General features: G+C 41.9%; 1 protein-coding gene across 4 annotated transcripts in view; it reads left to right on the forward strand.

The window, feature by feature from the left end:
* Positions 1-21,215, forward strand: part of arid2 (AT-rich interactive domain 2) — a 100,704-nt gene that overhangs the window by 52,609 nt on the left and 26,880 nt on the right. For all 4 annotated transcript variants that reach the window (XM_080191245.1, XM_080191248.1, XM_080191246.1 and 1 more), the window contains exons 7-11: positions 6,965-7,034; positions 7,421-7,671; positions 11,829-11,925; positions 12,008-12,217; positions 17,574-17,744. In XM_080191245.1, coding sequence (XP_080047371.1) covers positions 6,965-7,034; positions 7,421-7,671; positions 11,829-11,925; positions 12,008-12,217; positions 17,574-17,744 — 799 coding nt within the window. The remainder of the gene's footprint in view (positions 1-6,964; positions 7,035-7,420; positions 7,672-11,828; positions 11,926-12,007; positions 12,218-17,573; positions 17,745-21,215) is intronic.

The raw sequence follows: 21,215 nt of genomic DNA on the forward strand, positions 1-21,215 counted from the left end.
CGCCGATCACATCAACTCCTACCAACCTACAGACCTATCTATAACCCTCAATCTCATTAAACCCCATATACTCATCCAGAAGTCTTTTAAAAGACCCCAGCGAGTTCGCCTCCACCACCACTGACGGCAGCCGATTCCATTCACTCATCACCCTCTGAGTGAAAAACTTACCCCTAACATCACTTCTGAACTTCCCTCCCTGCACCTTAAATCTGTGTCCTCTCGTAGCAACCATTTCAACCCGGGGAAATAGCCTCTGAGAGTCCACCCTATCTATTCCTCTCAACATTTTGTAAACTTCTATCAGGTCGCCTCTCAACCTTCGTCTCTCCAGGGAAAAGAGTCCCAGCTCCCTCAACCTAACTTCATAAGGCATGCCTCCCAGTCCAGGCAACATCCTTGTAAATCTCCTCTGTACCCTCTCAATAGCTTCTACTTTCCTATAGTGAGGCGACCAGAACTGCGCACAATACTCTAAATGAGGCCTGACAAGGGTCTTATAAAGTTGCAGCATTACCTCCCGACTCCTAAACTCAATCTCTCGATTAATGAAGGCCAGTACACCATACGCCTTCTTGACCACCTCCTCCACCTGCAAGGCCGATTTAAGAGTCCTGTGGACCCGGACCCCAAGATCCTTCTGCTCTTCAACACTACGCAGACTTCTGCCCTTGATAGTGTACTCGTTCATCCCGTTGGTTCTGCCAAAATGGACGACTACACATTTATCCGCGTTGAAGTCCATCTGCCACTTCTCCGCCCAGTCCTGCATCCTATCTATGTCCTGCTGCAACTTTTGACATCCTTCCAGACCATCCACAACACCACCGACCTTCGTGTCATCAGTGAACTTACTTACCCATCCCTCCACTTCCTCATCCAGGTCATTTATGAAAATGACAAACAGCAAGGGTCCCAGAACAGATCCTTGAGGCACTCCGCTGGTGACTGACCTCCATTCAGAAAAAGCCCCATCCACAACCACTCTCTGCCTTCTGCAGGCAAGCCAGTTCTGAATCCACAAGGCCAAAGGCCCTTGGATCCCATGCCCTCTCACCTTCTCAAGAAGTCTTGCATAGGGGACCTTATCAAACGCCTTGCTGAAGTCCATGTACACTACGTCCACGGCACTTCCTTCGTCATTGTATCATTTTGTGGGAGAATGTTTCACACTTGTTTACTCAAAGGGCACAGCTACAAGTGTTTCCTAAGTTTGCTCCCAAATGACCTGGCTCGGATTTTACAATTACGTCATGCGAAAATGGTTTTTCACTGTATCTTTTCAGTGACCTAAAAACTGTAATCAGGTTGTCCCATAGCTTTCTTAACTTTGTATATCAGGGAATATAAGCCTAGTTAATGTAATCTCTCCTCATAACCTACCCTTTGGAGCGAAGGTAACATTCTGGCAAATCTCTGCTGCACTCCTTTGAGGGGCAGTATATCTTTTCCAAAGTGTGATCACCAGAATTGTATGTAGTACTCAAGATGTGGTCTTGAGGGATTTGTATAATTGTAGAAATGTTTCCTCACTTCGTTATGCAGGCTGACATTCCATTATGTTTTTGAATATTATAGCAAATTAACAAACGTAATTTTTTTAAAAATTCCCGTTGTGTTGTTTTGGAGCAGGAACCCAGAATTCTGAAAAGTCAGTAAATAGCAGACCAGTTTTTATTTTCCTGAGCAATGCACAGGGACAAGATCAGGGATTGTTGTAAGATTTGGGGGAAACCTCACTTGCATTGTGCTCAACAACTTTCAATTTAATCATAAAATCCTGAAGTGAGGAAGGAGACCATCTGGCCCATCAAGTCTGCGCCAATCACAATCCCACTCAGGACCTATTCCCATAATCCCACATGTTTACCCTGTTAATCCCCTTGATACAAAGGTCAGTTTAGCATAGCCAGTCAACCTAACCTGCACATCTTTGGGCTGTGGGAGGAAATCCACACAGACAAGGGGAGAATGTGCAAACTCCACACAGCCAATGACCCGAGGCTGGAACTGGATCCACGTCGCTGGTTCTGTGAGGCAGCAGTGCTAGCCACTGTGCCGCCCCAAAATCCCTCACGCATCCGTTGTGAAGTAGGTGGAAGTGGTCAAACTTTGGATTTTGCAGTTTGTGTACTCCAGCTCCAAGATCTATGTAAAGATAGATGAAAAACTCAGTGGATCTCTCTAAATACAAAGTGAGGTCAAGTTATTCACTGCCACCTACTTTATTCAAAGGGAGCCATTTTAACTCTGCCCATCCAACGAACACCAGGCAAAGTATGATTAAAATGGCTCAGGTTGATTACCTACTGGAAAACTGCAGAATCCCACCGTCTTGGACTTTATCCTGCTGTTCTGAGTAGGTGGCAAAGATATTAGTCAAAAACCAGCAGACCCTTTATTTAAATACGCAGGACATAGGAGCAGACGTAGGCTATTCAGCTCAAGTCTGCACCACCATTCAATAAGACCAAGATTGAGTGGAGGATCTTTAAGGAGATCTTTCTTGGTGCTCAGCAGAAATTTATTCCGATGGTCAAAAAGGACCGTAGGAGGAGAGGTAATAAGCCGTGGATAACGAAGGAGGTGAAGGAAAGTGTTAAATTAAAAGCGGAGGAATTTAGAGTAGCTAAGAGCAGTGGGCGAGAAGAGGATTGGGAAAGGTTTAAATGTCAACAAAGATTGACGAAGAAGTTGATAAAGGAGGGTAGGAGAAGCTATGAAGCTGGGCTAGCACTTAATATAAAAAAGGATAGCAAGAGTTTTTATAAATATATAAAAAGGAAGAGGCTGGCTAGGGTGAACGTTGGTCCTTTAGAGGATGAGAAAGGGGACCTAGTGGTAGGGGATGGGGATATGGCTAAGGTCTTGAATAACTTTTTTGTTTCTGTCTTCACGGAGGAGGACGTGAATAATTTGCCGGGTGTTAGCGATGGAAAGGTGGTAGGACTGGAGGGTCTTAATGACATTACTGTTACTAGAGAGGTGGTGCTTGACAGACTGGAGGGGCTGATTGTGGACAAGTCCCCAGGACCGGATGGAATGCATCCGAGGGTTCTGAAAGAAATGGCGGAGGTGATAGTGGATGCCTTGGTGGTTATTTTCCAGACGTCGCTGGATTCCGGGGAAGTGCCGGAAGATTGGAAAACGGCTAATGTTACGCCGTTGTTTAAGAAGGGTGGCAGGCAAAAGGCGGGGAATTATAGGCCGGTTAGTTTAACGTCTGTGGTAGGTAAAATGTTAGAATCCGTCATTAAGGAGGAAATTGCGAGGCATCTTGAAGGGAATTGCTTGATAGGGCAGACGCAACACGGTTTCATTAAAGGGAAGTCGTGTCTGACAAATTTACTGGAGTTCTATGAGGATGTGTCGAGGGCAGTGGATAGAGAAGAGCCAGTGGATGTGGTCTTTCTAGATTTTCAGAAGGTGTTTGACAAGGTACCTCACGAGGTTATTGCAGAAGGTCAGGGGACATGGAGTTGGGGGTAGGGTGTTAGCGTGGATAGAGGATTGGTTGTCAAATAGGAGACAGAGAGTGGGGGTCAATGGGTGCTATTCGGATTGGCGGTTGGTGACTAGTGGGGTGCCCCAGGGGTCGGTGCTGGGGCCTCAGCTATTTACCATTTATATAGATGATCTGGAGGAGGGAACCGAGTGTAGGGTGTCGAAATTTGCTGATGACACCAAGATTGGGGGAAAGGCAAATTGTGCGGAGGGTGTGGAGAGTCTGCAGAAGGATCTAGATAGGCTGGGCGAATGGGCCAGGAACTGGCAAATGGAATTTAATGTTGGCAAGTGCGAGGTGGTCCACTTTGGTAGGAAGAATGGTAGGAAGGACTATTACTTACGTGGCGAAAAACTGCAGCAGGCGACGGTGCAGAGGGACCTCGGGGTCTTTGTGCATGAGTCGCAAAAACCCAGCTTGCAGGTGCAGCAGGTGGTCAGGAAGGCGAATGGGATGCTGGCCTTCATCGTGAGGGGGATTGAATATAAAAGTAGGGAGGTCTTGCTGCAGCTGTATAGGGCATTGGTGAGGCTGCAGCTGGAGTACTGTGTGCAGTTTTGGGCGCCGCACCTGCGCAAGGATATTTTGGCCTTGGAGGGAGTGCAGAGGAGGTTTACTAGGCTGATACCGGAGTTGAGGGGGTTGAGCTATGAGGAGAGGCTGAATAAACTAGGCTTGTACTCGTTAGAGTTTAGAAGAATGAGGGGAGATCTCATTGAGACGTATAAGATGATGAATGGGATGGATAGGATAGAGGTGGAGAGACTCTTCCCGCTCAAAAAAGACAGTAGGACTAGGGGGCACAGCCTCAAGATAAAGGGGAGGCGGTTTAGAACGGAGTTGAGGAGGAACTTCTTCACTCAAAGGGTGATGAATCTCTGGAATTCTCTGCCCGTTGAAGTGGTGGAGGCTGCCTCGCTAAATATTTTTAAGAAGCGGGTTGATGGGTTCTTGATAAGCGAGGGGATTAAGGGTTATGGGGAGAGGGCGGGAAAGTGGAACTGAGCCACGACAGATCAGCCATGATCTTATTGAATGGCGGGGCAGGCTCGAAGGGCTAGATGGCCTACTCCTGCTCCTATTTCTTATGTTCTTATGATCTCAGCTCCACTTTCCAGTCTGCCTGCCATTGCTTATAATCCTTAAATCTTTGTCTATCAAAAATCTGTCTACCCTGGCTCGAATAAATTCAGTGACCCAGCCTCTAGTTCTTTCTGGGGAAGAGAATTCCACAGGAAAAAACCCTCATCTCCATCTTAAGAGAGAACTGTTATTATTAACTGGGTCCCCCAGTTCCGGTCTCCCCAAATGAAAACATCCTTCTGGTATATGTCCTATCATGCCTCCTCAGGATCTTACCATCTCTCATTCTTCTAAACTCTAATGGGGTGGGGCATTCTTCCAGCCCACTTTGCTGCATTTGCAGCACCGTGGGATGGGTGACTCGAGCAGAGGCCATTTCGTGGGCTTCCCACAAGGTGCCATGGCCTCCGTGAGTCTTTTGCAGCCGGATTTCCGGTGCCATCAGCTTTGTGCCAGAAATCACTGCGGAGCTGTAAAAGTTATGTTGATCGCAATTAGCATCACACTAGCGGTTCCAGGACTGAAATCTGAGTCCACTAGTGTTTCCACCCCCGCCAGGAGTGTTTCACTCCAGCGGGCTTTACGACAGCTCCCCACTTGCGAGGAGCTGGCGGCCTGGAGTGAAGGGGGCCCATCGAGGACCCCTGAGAGGCTTGGGGGTAAGGGGGGGTACCTGCCAGGCAGGGCCCTGGCCCTGCTGGTTGGGAAATTGGAGCTGCTGGCGTTTGGGGTTAGGGGGGTGGCTCACCCAGACATGCTTCGGGGGCCAGTGATTGGGCCGTGGGAGGGTCGTATGGCCAATGATTTTGGGGAAGAGGGGAGGTCGCAGGGCTGGCCAGCTCTGACAGATCGATGCATGCGCAGTGGCCCAGTCAGCACTATGCTGCCGCCCTCTCCAGTGGGAATAGGCCACCTACTTATTTTTGGAGTGATTCATGCTAGTGCTTTCTGCAGTGCACAGAGTGTGGAAGATTCATTTTGAAACTCCTGCTGAAAAAACCAGTAGGATTTACTCCAGTTTTTATGCAATTTCGACACTTGGAATTTTTTTGGGCTCAACTGCTTTTTGTGGTAGTGTATTCCAAAGGCTTACCATTCTGAGTGAAGAAATCTTTCCTCATTTCAGCCCTAAATGATGTGCCTACTATCACTGAATCCCCCACGCTCAATTTGCTTGGATGAGTACAGCTCCAACAACACTGAATAGCTTGACATTATTCAGGTTGAAGCGACCCACTTGCTTGGCACCCCACCCACAAACTTTCACTCCCACCACTTCTAACATGCAGTGGTAATACTGTGTGCTATCTACAAGATGCACTGTGAGAACTCACCAAGACTTCTTGGACAGCATCTTCCAAAGCTGGGAGGAAAAAGGCAGCAGATACATGGGAGTATCACTACCTTTGAGAAGATTGCAGCTGATGCCTTCCACGTCCTAGTTCCTGACCTGGAATTATGCTGGATGTCAGGCTTGCAGCTATTCTGGCAAAATCCAGTCCCCTATCTCAGTGAACCTTCTTCAGCCTGATTGGTTGAAGTGCCATGTTGTTGCTAAAATACCCCATAGATTTTCTATAGCGAACATCTTGCTGGATTAGACCCTCAAAGTCTTTGAAACTCTGACCAGCTGTCAGTGTAGTCAGCAGTAAGCGCTGTTCCTTGGCCACTGTTCAAAAGGATCCAAGCCAGTGCTTTTTCAAAAGGCCAATTTGATTTAAAAATTGGAGGACATCTGAGGTGTCATTTAAAACCTGCTTGAGCATCATTGTTTCTGGGTTGTGTTGGCCAAATGTTTAAAATGTATAATAGTCTCAACAACCCAGCCTTTTATGTTTTCAAAATTACAGTTTCTAAAATGCAAGGAATTAAACAAAACTCACCTTAAAAGCTTCTGCTTATTTTAGTAATTTAAAATCTTCAATAACAGATGAGTATTTGATATGCTTGGATAATTTTGTGATTAGTGAAGTTCTATAATTATTCGGAATTTAAGAATTTGGTGTTTGTTTTAGAATGCGTAAGTTATGTTTAGCTGCCACAATTGTTCTATCTAAATACAGATTCACAAATATACATATAAACATTTCAAGGCTTGTGTAAGTGTCTTCCAGCCTTCAAAATGTTGCCTAATAAAACTCTTGCATGATGATTAATTGCCACTCTTTCACTTCTGTAAAAAAAAAGTGGTTTCCAAATGCCCATCTTACAGTATTTTATATAACACTCCTAAACATGACATTTTGAAGAACTATTGTATAAATTTGTCTTTCCAGTTTGTATGAAGTTTTGCTGTGAATACAGTTTAATAAAATTTCAATAAGAAATTTTTTATGCATAGCATTTAAAATGGCTCCTTTGTTTTGACTTTCATAGTTTTGGAAAGACAATGTTGAAGATAATGAAATACGGGAACTCATTATTTTTAGGAACAGTGGATCACAAGGTTAGTGAAGTAATAAATTTTTGAAAGCTCAAGCGCCAGAACAAATATTTAACTGAAATGTTGATATTTATTATTTATTATGGTACAATAATTTTAATTGCACTGCATTTATGACGTGAAGTGGCAGGTGAACTGCAGCATATGAATGTTAAATATGCTGTATGGTACAAAAGTTTAAAAAAAAGTCACTCATCATTTTCATGTGATGAGTTCCCAGTCTCTCTTGTGTTGTTGAAGGAAATATGGAGCAGAGGTTAGCGGCTTTTTGCATCTGAAATCTTTTTGTTCTGTTTTACTGCTTTGTTTTCTGTATAAATTTGGATTTTTATTTATGTAACCAGATCTTTTTACCTTGTTAAATAAAATTGATCTCTTTATTAATTTAGGTACGAGTATAGAAATCGATACGGAGACGTCTTTATTCCATCCCCCTCATAAAGTGGGCATCAATGATGTTGAGGGACAGCGTGTACTTCAGATAGCAGTAATCCTTCGCAATTTGTCATTTGAGGAAGGAAATGTGAAGCTATTGGCAGCTCATCGTACATGTGTCCGTTTCCTGTTGTTATGTTCCCATTGTCAGTATGCTTCTCTCAAGCAACTGGGGCTGGACACATTGGGTAACGTAGCAGCTGAGGTATGAAATTATCCTGACAAATAGTGTATTTCAGTCAGTAAAATTGTTTATATTCTTGTGTTGTTACAAACCCTAATTTAGTAGAATGATACCATGGTGCTTTATCTAATGTAACATATTTATGAAATTTGTCCCCAGAGAAAAGGCTATTTTATAAGGCAAATTAGATTTATTTACTAAAATTTTTGTGTGACCTGTAAATTTCATAAAGCATCATTATTTTGGGAAACAATCGGCTTGCATGTGGAAATAATGAGATTTCCTAACTTTTACAAATGTTTTGGCATTAACTGTACACAAAAAATCCTGTATCGAACCTTAAGATAGGATTTTTATGATATGGTGTACATCTAATGATAGAACAGAAATAATGTAATCCTAATTTTTGACGTTTTCTTTTGCCCCCTTTTATGTAAGCTGTGGCCAGTTCTTGAAAGCTAAAGAGCCAGAACAAAAATTGAATTCATCAAAGCATCATGAGCTTTTTTCATTTCTGCTTCATTTTTTTGAATGAAGGAGTATGTTCAAATCTTGGTTAAATACTTATTTGCACACCTTGGACCTGGTACTTGGCATGCTGCATGCAGATATTTGCAATATGCCCCCTTTGATCATCTTTTCTAATTTTTCTTTAGTCAAACATTTACGAATTAATTTTTCTCCGGTTACAGTGCAATATTTGCCACAAGATTTGTTTTTCACTTAAATTGCTGGTTTAGTTCACTTGAACATGTAACCTGCCGCTCCTTTTGCTATGCTGTGCCCTTTTCTTCACCATTTTCCACTCAACCATTTTCAAAGACATTCAGTTAATGACCATCTGTAGCAACAATAATATAATCATCTCTCCTCAATATTCAGTGACGTTACCATTTGCTGAATCCCCCACTATCAACATCAGGGGTTGCCATTGATCAGAAACTGAACTGGAGCAGCCGTAAATATATACTGTGGCTACAAGTGCAGGTTAGAGATTGGAAATTCTGAGATAAATCATTCATCTCCTGACTCAAAGCCTGCCCATTGTCTACAAGGCACAGTCAGAATGGAATACTCTCCAGTTTCCTGGATGAGTAGGGCTCCCTCGGAACTCAGCACCATCCAAAACTTGATCAGTACCCCCATCCATCACCTTAAACATTTACTCCTCACACCACCGATGCACAGTAGCTGCCGTATGCATCATTTTATTAAGATAGACTACAGCAACTTGTGAAGGCTCCTTTGGCAACACTTTCCAAACCCACGTCCTTGAAGGCCATGGGCAGCAAATGTTTGGAGCAACAACACCTATAAGTTCCCTTCCATATTGACTTTGAACAATCTTGTTGTTCCTTCACTGTCAGTGGATCAAAATCCCAGAACTCCCTTCTAACAGCATTGTAGTTGTATCTGTTTAAAGTTTATCTGCTAGTGTCACAGTAAGCTTACATTAATTCTGCAATGAAGTTACTGTAAAAATCCCCAAGTTGCCACACTCAGGCACCTGTTCGGGTGCACTGAGGGAGAATTTAGCATGGCCAGTGTACCTAACCAGCACATCTTTTGAATTATGCAGCTCCCAGAGAAAACACATGTGGTGAGAATGTTCACACTCCACGCAGACAGTGACACAAGATGGGAATCAAACCTGGTTCTGTGAGGCAGCAGTGCTAACCTGAGGTTAATTAGAGACGGGTATCTGGTGCCCACAAAAACTTGTGACTTTGGATAGGGCTATTTGGTGATGTGGAAGTGTTGGAAGCATAATTGGAAAACTTTAAAAATTGAGTTGCAGTAAAATGTACACTGTTAATTCGATGCATGTTTTCTTGCAACTCAATGTTTAACTTTTCCAACGCTGCTGCAAAAAATTGTCCTAATTAAGGTGTGGTTTTTTTTGTATTCATCAGATGTGATCATCGGATCGGAACATAGAGACCTATAAGATAACGAAGGGGATGGATAGGGTAGAGGTAGAGAGATTCTTCCCGCTTAGAAAGGATAGCAGGACTAGAGGACACAGCCTTAAGGCGGGGGGGCAGTTTGGATCAGAGTTGAGGAGGAACTTCCTCACTCAAAGGATGGTGAATCTCTGGAATTCTCTGCCCGTAGAAGTGGTGGAGGCTACCTCACAAAACATTTTTAAGTCACGGGTGGATAGGTTTTTGATAGACGGGAATTAAGGGTTATGGGGAGAAAGCGAGAAAGTGGAACTGATCCACTTCAGCCATAATCTTATTGAATGGGGGGGGGGCAGACTCGAAGGGCTAGATGGCTTACTCCTGCTCCTATTTGTTGTGTTGTGTTCTTATGTTATGTTGTGTTGTGTTCTTATGTTGGCACGAGCATTTGTTGTCCATCCTACTTGAAGAGAAAACAGAGGTCAGTGATGGGGCACTACCAGAGAGGATGGGATTGTAATGTGGGGGTGAGTGATTGTCAATTTGAAAAAGAGGGAGACAGTACTCAATGGGTGAGCCCATTACTATGTCAGCTAGCCTGAGGACCTCGAAGAAGTTAGGAAGTTTTGGGGCAAGTTTGGTTTCATGGAAGTGGAAAGTGGTGGGAGGCAGCAAATCAGCCTCAACAAGTTTACAATCTCCTCGCATATTTGGAAGTGAGATGGGTTTCAGGAGATTTTAATGGAATAGAGAAGCCTGACGTTCTCATTGTATTTCAAAAACAACTCTACATTTCCATTGATCCTGATGTCAAACTGGAGACAAATAAGATAGAGAAAGGGACCTATGTACATACATGTTTCTGACACAATAAAACATTCCTGCAGAATTACAACATATTGTCATTCCAAAACACATAGACCAGGATGCCTATTATGACACAACTTAAAACCCACCAGCAGAAATGTTGCCCATCCTGTTTTGTTATTATGAATGTTAAATCTAATGATTCAGATGTTGCTGTGGTAGTGCATCTGACAGCAGCTTCTGTTCGTTAGATTTGAATTTATAGGATTTCTATAAGTAATTTGCAAGGCACCTTCTTTGAAGTGTGAGCTGATATCTGCATCGCATGTGAAACAGAACATTCAGGACCTGAGTGAATAGGGCAAACATCTGTGTATCTCAACTATTGAAAGATTATAAAATTAACCACACAAGGACTGAAAAAGAAGCATAAATTTGTGTGGGTGAATTCCATGTTAAATCTGGTACAATTGAAAAATAGAGGGGAAAAAACTGAATTTAAAGAGAGAATAAAGAGACAAAGGAAAAATAACTTTTGTTTCTCAATGTCCAGCAGCAATTAATATCCTGAAGGAATGGGAGTTTTTGGTGCCAGAGCAGTTAGGGAATGGTAGCAAGTAACACTAATCTCATAGTTAAAAGGATACTTAACCTTTAAATGGCAGACCAGAATTTGCTGTCAAAATAATAAGTCTGGCTGATGGCATCGTCATTGTTTATGTGAATTTAATACATACTGCAAATGCAACACCTTCACAACATTCAGTGCACTTCAGCAGAGGCAGATGGTTGGTTCTCTTTTCTGCAAAGTTAACAGTGGAGGGACACAACTGAAACAACTTTTGGATATTTCCATTTAAACATGCATCTGCTTCTTGCCTGAAGATACTGTACCATTGCACAAAATTAGTGGTGAGTGCATTAGCTTTAACAGCAAACTATCCCAATATGTTGCATTTTGTCAATGTGTAGGATTGGAACCTTTTATAAGACTGACTTGGACTGCTCTCATTCCCAGGAGAGTTTCCTATAATAGATCCAATATATTTTCCAATAAGCTGTCATTTAATATTCCACATTTTATTATTGTTCCTTCCATTTTTTTTCTTCTTAAACAATAGCATCAAATATTTCCTGGGTTGAATCCATAACAGTTTAAAACGATAAAAAGGCAGTAACTGCTGAGTTTTCTTTCTAATGCCACTTGCCAGCCAACTCCTGCTTACATAAGGAAGCTTTAATTTTTTTTGCACATTAACTTTGCAGTGAATTTGAACATCGTAGGTTACAAAAAATGTGTCCCATGTGGTGGTCCTACAATAGTTTAATTTTTAGCGATGGTTTTTCCTTTTTGTTCTTGACATGAATCATGGACCAACAGTGCGCACCATTGCCAGTTAATAGAACTTGTTAAATGACAAGAAGACATGAAATAATTTAATTTTCCTTTTGTTTATAATTTTGCAGCTTCAGTTGGATCCTGTTGATTTTAAAAGTACCCACCTAATTTTTCATACTGTAACTAAATGTCTACTTTCCTGTGACAAGTGTTTGAAGATGAGAGGTGAGTAGTTGCTTTAATAATGCCATCCTTTCTCTTTGATTTTACGCATTGTCTTCATACTTAATTCTGTGTCATTTTTTAGGTATGGAAATACTAGCAAATCTATGTAGAGCTGAAGATAATGCAGACTTGATATGTGAATATGTGGATCAGGAATCTTACAAAGAGATCATATGTCATCTAACTTTACCTGATATGCTGCTGGTCATCTCTTCATTAGAAGTGCTATACATGCTTACTGAACTAGGAGAAATACCCTGCACAAAGATAGTTAGTGTGGAAAAAAGTGTGGGTAAGTTTAAAGGTTATTGGAGATAAAGACAGCCATTTAATTATTTAGACATCTTGTTCTTTCACCATTCTAGATGGCAGTAAACTGCCGAGTTTTCTTTCTAATGCCACTTGCTAATTATAGCAAAGTCACTTGAAATTATCTAAACTTAATGAATCAGTATTTATGTTGCATCTTCTCAGAGAACTCAACCGTGACGTGGCACTACATTGTATTGTTGATCCTAATTTCTAACTTGCATGCTGCATGGAATTGTAAAATGTTTTTACAATTTTTCTTTGTTCAGAACGTTCAAATCCATTTAATGTGTAATCTTCTTATAAACAATGGCCTTTCCATCTCCCACGTACCTGAAAACACACTCGGTTCTGGATTTAAAATGAGGATATAGAAGAGCAAACCTGAACATGCCACAATCTTCTAATGTGAACTTAAAGGGAAAAATATATTTCTGTCTCAAAAAGCCACAGTTGTTTTGGGGAGAGCAGTGTTGGCCTGTGCTGGATTGGGAATTGTAACATAGGGTAATGTTTTATAGTTCCCTGCCCATGGCTTTGAAGGTGTAAGTGTTTGTAAAGTGAAATGCATGGCCTGCATGCCACCTACCTCTGCCTTTTGCAGGGATGCATTCCTCTTCGACCCTTTGGGTGACAGAGGACTCTTTTTGGGGAAACACTGCCGTCTGAAAAATCCTGCTCATACTGTTTATATCAGCAGACTGGTAATCCAGAGGACTAATGAGCTCAAATTCCACCATAGCAGCTAGGGAATTTAATTAAATCTGGAATAAAAAGCTATTATCAGTCAACTTCCATATTTTGTGAAAAAGAAACTACTTCACTAATGTCCATCAGAGAGGGAAGTCTGTTGTCCATAATTGGTTTGGCTTCTGTGATTCCAGACCCACAGCAATGTGGTTGACTCTTAACTGCCCTCTGAAATGGCCGAGCAAAGTACTCCGTTGTATCAGACTGCTATTAAAGAGAACAATGAAAATTAAAATTGGACAGTCACATCCACCCAAGTTCTGGACATGGCAAAGACAGAGTCAATGTTGTATAGTCTTCCACCTTCATTTGAGGACTTGTGCCCAGATTGATAGCGCTGTGCCAGAGACTAATGAAGCAACAGCCTGACACAGTCATACTCTCAGAAACATTCTAGACTCCTCCATTACCTTTGCTAAGTATATTCTTTCCCACCAGGAAGGCAGACCCAGCAAAGGTGGTGGTGGAGTGGTTCTGGTTGCGCTCAGTGTTGACAGTAGGCCCCATGAAGTCTCATGGCATCAGGTCAATGTGGGCAAGGAACATTCCTGTTAATTACCACGTGGTAGCCTCACTTACTACTGAATCATTTTTGTTGGGTAATTTAAGGGGAGGCACTGGCTTAGTGATATTCTCACTGGATTAGTAATCAGGAAACCCAGGGTAAAGTTCAAAGTATCCAGGTTCAAGTCCCAATGTGGTGGATGGCAAAATTTGAATTCAGTAAAAAGAAATCTGGAATTAAAAGTCTGATAATGATGATGAAACCATTGTCGATTGCAAAAAAAAATTTGTTTCACTGATGCCCTTTAGGAAAGGGAACCAAGGAAAGGAAATCTGTCATCTTAACTGGTCTGGCGTATGTGTGACTCCAGATCAGCAGTCTTGTGATTGATTCTTAAATGGCCTAACTCAGTTTAGGGCAATTAGCGATGGGCAACAAATGCTGGCCCAACCAGTGACATCCATATTCCCTGAACAAATAAAATTAGAATTAGGAATGGCCCATAAATGCTGGCCTTGAAGGTAGTGACTGCATCCCATGAATTTTTTTTTTAAATTTACATTGTTAAATATTACGAGAATGAACTGGATTTGAAGAAATGTCACATTTTACCTAAAATCAATATGCTTAAGAACATTTTGTGCTTTTGTATGAAGTGTTTAGAGTTTGAATTGATGAATGAAGCACTGAACTATGGCATAAATATATTAAATTGACTGTTTGCCATGTCTGTTGCACTTCAGTCCAGTTGTGCTTTTCTGAGGAGTTGCAACTACTTTATTTTGAGAACCAATTCACACCATTGATGTTTTGGTTTTGTGCATCACTAATGTCCTATAGACTTGTATGTGTAATTGAAGATTTTAATTTAGGTGTGAAGAATAAGTTGGGAATGTGAGAGTACTTAGCTGGAATGGGACATAATAGATAGAGAGTATGGAATTGGCTTGGAAAGGTAGTTGAAGTGGTACAACATGCTAAGTTTTGAAATGCTGGTACAAAATCAACAGCAACAATTTGTATTTATAACTGGTCTAGACAGGATAGATGCAGGGAGGATGTTCCCAATGGTGGGGGAATCCAGAACCAGGGAACACAGTCTGAGGATTCAGGGTGGCTCATTTAGAATGGAGGTGAGGAGACATTTCTTCACCCAAAGAGTAGGGTGAGTGGGTGGGAGAGAGGCCAGATCATTGTCTGGTTGCCTTGGGGGGGTTGTGGGGGAGGGGGAAAAGAGAGGAGGCAGATCACATGTATCTTTGGTGGTAGGGGACGGGGCGATCATTGTCTGAGGGTGGAGGGCCGTTCGTTATCTGGTAGTGGGGGAGGGCTGATCATTGTCTGCTGGTGGGGGGAGGAGGAGGTGGGTCAGATATTCATCTGGAGGGTTGGGGGTGGTGAGTGAGGCCAGACCATTCTTGGGAGGAGGGGTTGCTGAGGAGGGGTTCCCTCTGGAGGGAGGTAGGTCAGATGTACCTCTGGTGGGAGGGGTGTTGGGGGAGGTCCGATCAGTCCTTTGCGAGGAGAGCAGGAGGGTCCGCTGCCACTCTGCAAGCAATTGGGGAGTGGGGGGGGTGCAAGGGTGGCGATTGGTCTGGGTACTGGAGGGGGTGGGGTTGATAAAGGGGGCAGTGATATGTGTGTGGGTAGTGGGGAGGTGGATAAGGGGTACAGTGATGTGTGCAGGTCGTGGAGGGGTGAGTGGATGAGGGATACAGTGATGTGTGTGTGAGAACCATCGCTCCCGGGCTGCTACTACTGCTTTCTGCGGCCCGAGACAATCTGACATGGGCGCGCTTCTTCAAATCCTTTTTCTAACTGCGCGTGTGCAGTTCAGTGTCCCGATCGTTTCGGGAATGCTGAGGCCCACCCACGCTGCGAATGGGACCCGTGATTTTTTTTCAGGCTGAGAGTATATTGGGGCACCCGAAAGCAGATTTCCAAGTGGGATCTGCATAACACCCAGATTCAGCACTTAGAATGAAAGTGGTAAAATCGGACTCTGAATCTCACAAGCAGATATCAGGTCAGATGCCCTAAAGCGTGGTCAAAGAGATGGGTTTTAAGGTGTTCCTTAAAGAAGGAATGTGAAGAAAAGAGGAATGGTATGGGGAAGGAGTTTGAGTTTTTCAGGTCAACTAAGAGGGTGGAGAGGATAACTGGGCTGGTGAAGATAAATGAACTCTCCACTCACCTGATGAAGGGGCACACGCCAAAAGCTTGTGGGTTTACTATCAATAAACTTGTTGGACTTTAACTTGGTGTTGTGAGACTTCTTACTGTGTTTACCCCAGTCCAACACCGGCAGCTCCACATCAAATATTGAAAACAGACTGACTTAATTTCAGACAGTTGGCAGGGAGAGAGATGGAGTCAGTGACTGAGGGATGAACTTTGAAGTGGAGATTGGAAATAATGGCTTCTGTCTTCCCAATATTTAATTTAAAAAAAAATTCCTCATCCAGGATCAGATATTGGGTAAGCAGTCTGATAATTTAGCAGCAGTGGAGCAGTTTTCTGAGGAAAGTAGTGATGATGGTAGACTGAAGAAGGTAAACTTTTCTTCCTTTGTCTTTTTCAATCTGTCTGCATCTTTATGTTTGACCACACCATTCTCTTCCAATGCTTCTTTAACATCTATTGTCCAGCTGATCAGAACTGCCCTCACCTTGCTTCATAACTATCCAATTGTAGCTAAAGAACTACTTGCAGTGACTTTTCCCTTCTTGCTCCCGTACAGGTCCCTCTTGCAATACCCAAGAATCGATCTCCTACTTCTTATCTACATATTGCCTCTTGAAGACATAGCACCCAGCTCTATCTGCCCACCACCTCTCTCTTGATTACTTCTCCATTGCTAAATTATTTGATTGTTTATTCAACACCGAGAAATGGATGAGCAGAAATTTCCTCCAGTTGAATACTGGGAAACGCTGAAGCCGGCTGTTGTTTCGGTCCCAACTCCAAACTCTTCCCTAATTGCTGACTCCATCCCTCTCACTAGGAACAGTTTGAGATTAAGCCAGTCTGTTTGCAATCCTTATATCATATTTGATCCAAAGATAAGATTCTGACCTGTTATTTCTGCCATCATTAAGACTACCTAGTTCCACCTCTGTAACATTGCCTGACTTTACCCCTGCCTTAGCGCATTTGCTGTTGAAACCCTTTTGATGCCTCATTACTTCTAGATTCAACTATTCCAATGCACCCTTGGCTGGTTTCTCACATTTTGCCTGCCATAATTGTGAGGTATTCAAAAACACTGCTGGCCCATCTGAACTCACAGCAAACTCCATTTCCTATCTCTCCTGTGAGGGCTGACCTACATCGGCTCCCATCAATTATTGACTTCATAATTCTCATCTTTGTTTTCAGATTCCTCCATAACTTTGTCCTCTCCTTATCTCTGTAACCTTCAGGCCCACAACCTTCTAAGACCTGAGACAATAGTGGCCTAATATCTGCTTTTGTGTCTTAGTGTTATTTTTTATTTTATAATGTTCCTGCAAAGCACCTCAGGATATTTTGTTACATTAAATGCTATGGAAGTTGTTGGAATATTTTTATTTGCGATTCTTTGACTTTCTGGAGATTCTAGGGTGAGGTGCAGCAGGGCAAATAGTATACAGTTGTTCATAAGCTAAATGAAGGGAAAAAAAAACAAGAAAAGAAATAGATTTTCAGTCAGAATTTAGTCTTACCAGAAATTGTTGTGCAAAATGTGACAGTACGGTGTCCATACAAGTGCAGGAACAAGTCTTCAAAAAGCAAATTATTACAACAAAATCTCCCAGCCAAATCTGGTGGAATCGGTTTTGTGTGTGTGTGTGTGTGTGTGTGTGTGTGTGTGTGTGTGTGTGTGTGCGCGTGCAAAGCAGGGGGAGGCGGTGGGGTATGGGAACTGGTGTGAACTTAACCCTTCATTACATGTTCTCAATTTAGCATGGCTAGCGTGTATTATGTTTGTTAACCAGTTTCATCACCAAAACTTGGCCATTTTAAAATTAGAAAACGGTTACTAAAACCATATTCCACTTTAGTTTTGGCCTTATTTGTTAAGCAATTTCTTTTTTCTTATCAGATATGTTAGTGTGTCTTGTGTCAGTGGATATCCAATCGTTTGAGTCTGACGCACCTACTGCAGTGAAACTAATTGAGTATCAAAGTTCTAACCATCAAGTAATCTCAGAGATCAGGCCACAAGCAATGGAGCATTTGCCGCATGTACCAACGCACGTCACATCAGTGACAGGTATGTGACTTGTTGTGGTAAAATTTAAAAGGCTTGAAATTTGAAATTCAAAATCCTCTTGAAAATCAAACCACGCGGATGGAATATTCTGATGTTTTGTTTGTCAATCTTGAGTTTTTATTTTCATTTCCATTTGGAAAGTGTTCAGGCATGGATATCAGTTGAGTATGGAACAGATTTTTGATGATGCCTATTTAAGCCACATAATCTGCCAATTTGCACCTGCTGAATGGCCAACTACAATCTACCAGCAACTTGTGTCGCAGCTCCCCTTCAGAAGGGGAGAAAATTGGGAAAGTTTCAAATTCAGGGGTTTGAACTGACTGTTGATGGTACTGAGAGCATAGAACAGAGGTAGTTGCCGTCAATATGGTCATAACCCCGTGTAAAGATGTATGACTTCATAAATTTATCTCTGCTTGTATCTCGCCTTGTGTTGTCAGCTTCACTTCCTAAAGCAAAAACTTCCAAGCATTTAGCAAACTTTTTATAAACACAGTCAAGCATAATAAAGGTTGTTGGTTGCAGCACTTTGCATCTATCTGTTCAGTTATTGAATGAGATATTGACTGAGATTTTCCTCAATAAGGATAACTGATGATTAAAATTAATGCTGAAATATAATTGTGGCTCACATTTAAAGTCTCCAATCTCTTGGTTATGTGGATCCATTTTAAACTCTACCTCCTTGCTAGTTGCTGTACGCCCACAGCTCAACTACATTCAGTTCAGCACAAATTGACAGACCATACTTTGTGTCCGAATGTGCTTGATGCTGACAGAAGATGCCCTTAAAGCAAGTGTTTCATTCTCGAGTACCAATGTGTATGTGGACTGTCTTCACAAAACATGTCAATGGATCAGCTTGGATTCCAACTGACCTGCAGTTGTCATCATGGGAGAAAAAATATCTGACTGAATTTATGATGATCTAGCAGATCTTTAAAAGTTTTTAGTTTTAAATATTGAATTGGGAAGTATTTAATAAACTTTCCCTTCACTTAATAAAATCACAAGAATTTTGCCTGTGTGACATTTGTAAATTTTGTGTGAACTATTTTGTTTCCGTGGTTTTTTTATTTAATTTTTTCCTTTTCAGATTTATATCTTCCACATACAAACACTTGGGTCTCCCTAACTGTACATGTACAACATTGAATACGTAGAAGGTTGCACTTTATTTTTCCCCACAAGACCCCCTGCATGGTATGGGTTGTTTCCTCACTATATTGGCTTAGATCTTAAACCCATATTGCCCAATTTCTTCTTCCTAATGCCTCATCCTTCTTTGCTTAAGAATTCTGCCTTTTCTTTTAGTAATCGTAACTTTGTGCCGCTGGGTGGTTCCAAGTAGACATGATATTTCCCTTGTTATGAGCCATGTAAACAGCAGGATCTTCAAATCATTCCCATGTCCTTGCTGGGTTGTTTTGCCTCAGATCAGTGGCTGTAGGAAGGTTCTGTTCTGCAATGGGTTCAGTGTGAAGGGATGAAAGCAATGCCTCAGACAAACTAAATTTTAAATCACGTAGACAAAAGCATCAGAAATGTCCAGTTACTAGTTTCTGTAGATTCACCTGATAACTATTTCAAAATTTCTTTGCACTACCAGCACCTTTATCATAAAATTGTTAGTAGTACAAAGTTGATAGCTGTTGGCTAGAGTGATGTTCAGAAAATACCAGTGACACCGGGCTGTCTAGGGCAGCAGCTAGTAAAGACCGTTTGGATAACTGATCAATTAATGTTCTGTCCCTAGATGTTCTTGTTTTGTCAATCTCCGTTGCAATTTGGATTTTTAACCTTCAAGTTATTTGGCTTCATCCCAGGCCTGCCACTTGGCCTTTTATTCCGAACCAACGTGAACCGTGGTATGGCTGCTGGAAAATGACTGCCATCTTTCTTTGTTCAACAGCAGAGACCAGGCACATTCTCACAGAGAGGAAGGAAAATTTGGAGGGATGTTTTCCCCGGGGCCATGTTCATGCACTTCCTCGTGACTTGGAGAATGGTCTGTGGCGAGGGGAGACCTGAAAAAGTGTAAGGGGAGAAAATGTAAACTTACAACAAAATTTAGAAGCATTATAGTCTTAAATTGGGCAGTAGGGATTTGTTCACTGTGGTAATTGTTTAATTTGATATTTGGATATGCACTTCTCTGTCCCCGTTGATCTACCTTCCATAGATGGAAGATCTGCTTTTGAAGGAGAAATGGAAGTTGCCCATTGTAATTTCTGTTCTCCAAAGAATGGTTTTCTGGCACAAACCTGTTGATCCTCTCTCAGCAAAGTATTTTGACACTGTTGTGGGGAGGGGAAATGGTGTGTATGGGAGAGGTGGTGGTTGGGTAGTGCCAAGGGAAAGGCAATTGCTTTAACAGGTACTCAAGCTGAGAAAATAAACAATTGTGTATTATTATGGGGCAAGTTGCTTTTTAACTTTTTACAAGCTGAAAAGCAAAACACTAGACAGTTTTCCAGTAATATTGTCTATCCTTCATCTGAAATCTTTGTTTCTTCCTTTGCTCTCTTGCTGATTAATTTGTGGCTTGCTTCAACTCTACTCTCACCAGCAGCTAACTACTAAAGGGGTATTTTCCTTATAGAATTTTGTTTTATTTTCTTAATGTTCAGCTAGATGTATTTGGCAATAGAAAGCTAATTTGTATGGCCTGGGAGAATAACTTTTCATGACCTTAAACCCTATGCCAAATATTAACTGCAAAAACAATAGTTTGCATTAATGTAGCACCTTTTAAGGTAACAATCTCCCAAGATGTGTTAAGTGTTAGTTTTTTTAAAAAAACCTGACATCAAGGAGGAAAGTGAAATAGAGAAGTTTATTGAGGACGTTTTGGTGCATAGGGGCTTGGCAATGAAGACAAGGCCAATAGTAACAGAGTGAATAAAATTAATAGTGCTCAAAAGGCCAGGATTGGCAGAGCTCTGAGGCCTTGGGCATGGTTAGAGGGGATAATTGTAAACCTGAAAGAAATCACAGTAATAGGGAGGTGGTGATGCCATGTAGAAGTTTGAAAACAAAGATAAGAATTTTAAAACTGAAGTATTGTTTAACTGGGAGCCACTCTAGTTCGGCAAGCATAGAGGAGGTGTGAGTTAGGACATGGGCAGCAGCGTTTGTGGAAGTTAGAATGTGAGAGATCAGCCTGGAGTGTGTTTAAAATTGTCAAGTCTAGATGTGATGAAGGCATGGATGACAGTTTTGTAGCTGGTAAGCTGAGCCTGAGTTGGGTGATGTTATGGAGCTGGAACTGAATAATCTTAGTGATGTGCTAGAAAACTCATTTTGGCATCAGATTACACACAGTCTGGTTCAACTTTGGATAGTTGCCAGGAAGAGGGATATAGTTATTGGCTAGAAAGCAAAGTTTATAATGTAGACAGAAGACAATGCCCTTTGTCATCTTAGTATTTAATTGGAGAAAATGTATATTCATCCAGTACTGTGTAA

Source organism: Carcharhinus amblyrhynchos, chromosome 6, assembly GCF_965287045.1.
Source record: "Carcharhinus amblyrhynchos chromosome 6, sCarAmb.v2.hapA, whole genome shotgun sequence".
NCBI classification, from domain to species: domain Eukaryota; kingdom Metazoa; phylum Chordata; class Chondrichthyes; order Carcharhiniformes; family Carcharhinidae; genus Carcharhinus; species Carcharhinus amblyrhynchos.